Here is a 1,656-nt window from a genome sequence, read left to right as displayed (position 1 = left end):
ACCCTTTTATGTAATGATGTTTACTTTGAATTTATATTAGTTCACACAAACACTCCATCCATGCTTTTGTTCCGGCCCTGCGGTCCAGTTTAAGAACCCATTGTGGCCCTCGAGTCAAAAAGTTTGCCCACCCCTGGCCTACACTATCCTTTACCAACTTGTAAATGTCTGTTTATCCAGGATTTAGTTTTAAAACTGCCTCCTCAAAAGCAGTTCCTCCATTTCTCTGTACTAGAGATGGCATTCTCTCTTTGGCATTCTAACAGCACTTTGCATCTACCTATATTGGAAGCCCCACCGCCTGCTTTTATAAATGCAGCTCACTAAATTTTTCGTTCCTAATTTATTTTTGCATCCTCAGCTTCTGGTGACTTGGGGCATACAAAACATTATGTTGAATCTACTGTAAGTAAAACAAACTAACAAAAAACCATGTGTAAAAATTCCAGTATATCACCTTCTACAACTGCAAGAGGAAATCTTGAGTTATCTGAAAAACTATTCAAACAGTACTGCGTGGGGTGGAAATTGGGTGGAATTACTCCTTTGTTAACCAAGGCCACAACTTGTTCCTCAAGTTCTCGCCACTGCTGAGAGGATTCATTGTCATACTCTTGATCAAGACTTACATGAGTAGCTGCTTGCTTTTCACCTAAAAAAAAAAGTATCAAAATTAAATATACATATTTATTACTAACTACACTCAAACGAGACACTTTAAATAAAAATCTAAGTTATCTAAATACATATATACACTCACTCTTGCCTATTTCCAATTATCTAAGGGAAAAGATATCCTCTTATTAACCCTCACCTATCTGGAACTCTTCTGGTCTTTTCCTCCTGACTCTGAAAGGATATATTTTCTCTCATTTTCCACAGCAGTTTTATATAAAATACTTCAAACATACAAACAACAACAAAACCCATGAAGAATAATGTAACAAATAATTGTATACCAAAATTTAACAAAAGTATATTTTCATATTATCCCAAAATTATTTTTTTATAAATGTTACAGATCTGTGAAACCCTCTTCAATCCTTCATCTCCACTGGCACCACTTCTTCCCAGAGTTGCTCCAAAGCAGAAGTATAGCATCCTCATCCTTTTTTTTTTTTTACTTTACCATATATGGGTATATACTAAACAATGCATAGAATTGGTTTTTATGTTTGAAATATATAAATGAAATTATATTTGATCTATCATTCTAACTTTTTTCACTCAGCATTTTGTTGTAGGTAAGACCTATGTTGAAACATGTAGAACTAGTTCACTCATGTTCTACAGCATGAATCCTTTATATGAAAACTAGAGGCCCAGTGCACAAAAATTTGTGCACTCGGGGGTGGGGAGGAGGGTCCCTCACCCGGCCTGTGCCCTCTCGCAGTCTGGGACCCCTCGGGAGATAACGACCTGCTGGCTTAGGCCTGCTCCCGGGTGACAGAGGGCAGACCCAATCCCTAGGTGCAGCCCCTGGTCGGGCTCAGAGCAGGGCCGATTGGGGAGTTGGGGCGCCGCCCCGTCATGCACAGAGCAGGGCGGATCGGGAGGTTTCGATGCCACCCTCAGTCACGCTCAGGGTAGGGCCGATTGGGGGGTTGGGCACCGCCCCCTGTCACACTCAAGGCAGGGTCGATGGGGAGGTTGCGG

General features: G+C 40.9%; 1 protein-coding gene across 6 annotated transcripts in view; it reads right to left on the bottom strand.

Annotated features, from left to right (window-relative positions):
- TRAPPC8 (trafficking protein particle complex 8) overlaps positions 1 to 1,656 on the bottom strand; it is a 67,933-nt gene that overhangs the window by 28,083 nt on the left and 38,194 nt on the right. For all 6 annotated transcript variants that reach the window (XM_014541269.1, XM_005857056.1, XM_005857052.1 and 3 more), the window contains one exon: positions 458 to 652. In XM_014541269.1, coding sequence (XP_014396755.1) covers positions 458 to 652 — 195 coding nt within the window. The remainder of the gene's footprint in view (positions 1 to 457; positions 653 to 1,656) is intronic.

The sequence above is a fragment of the Myotis brandtii genome, unplaced genomic scaffold (assembly GCF_000412655.1).
Source record: "Myotis brandtii unplaced genomic scaffold, ASM41265v1 scaffold107, whole genome shotgun sequence".
In the NCBI taxonomy this organism is placed as follows: domain Eukaryota; kingdom Metazoa; phylum Chordata; class Mammalia; order Chiroptera; family Vespertilionidae; genus Myotis; species Myotis brandtii.
The sequence above is the reverse complement of the archived record's forward strand: the minus strand, read 5'-3'. Positions and strand labels throughout refer to the sequence as shown.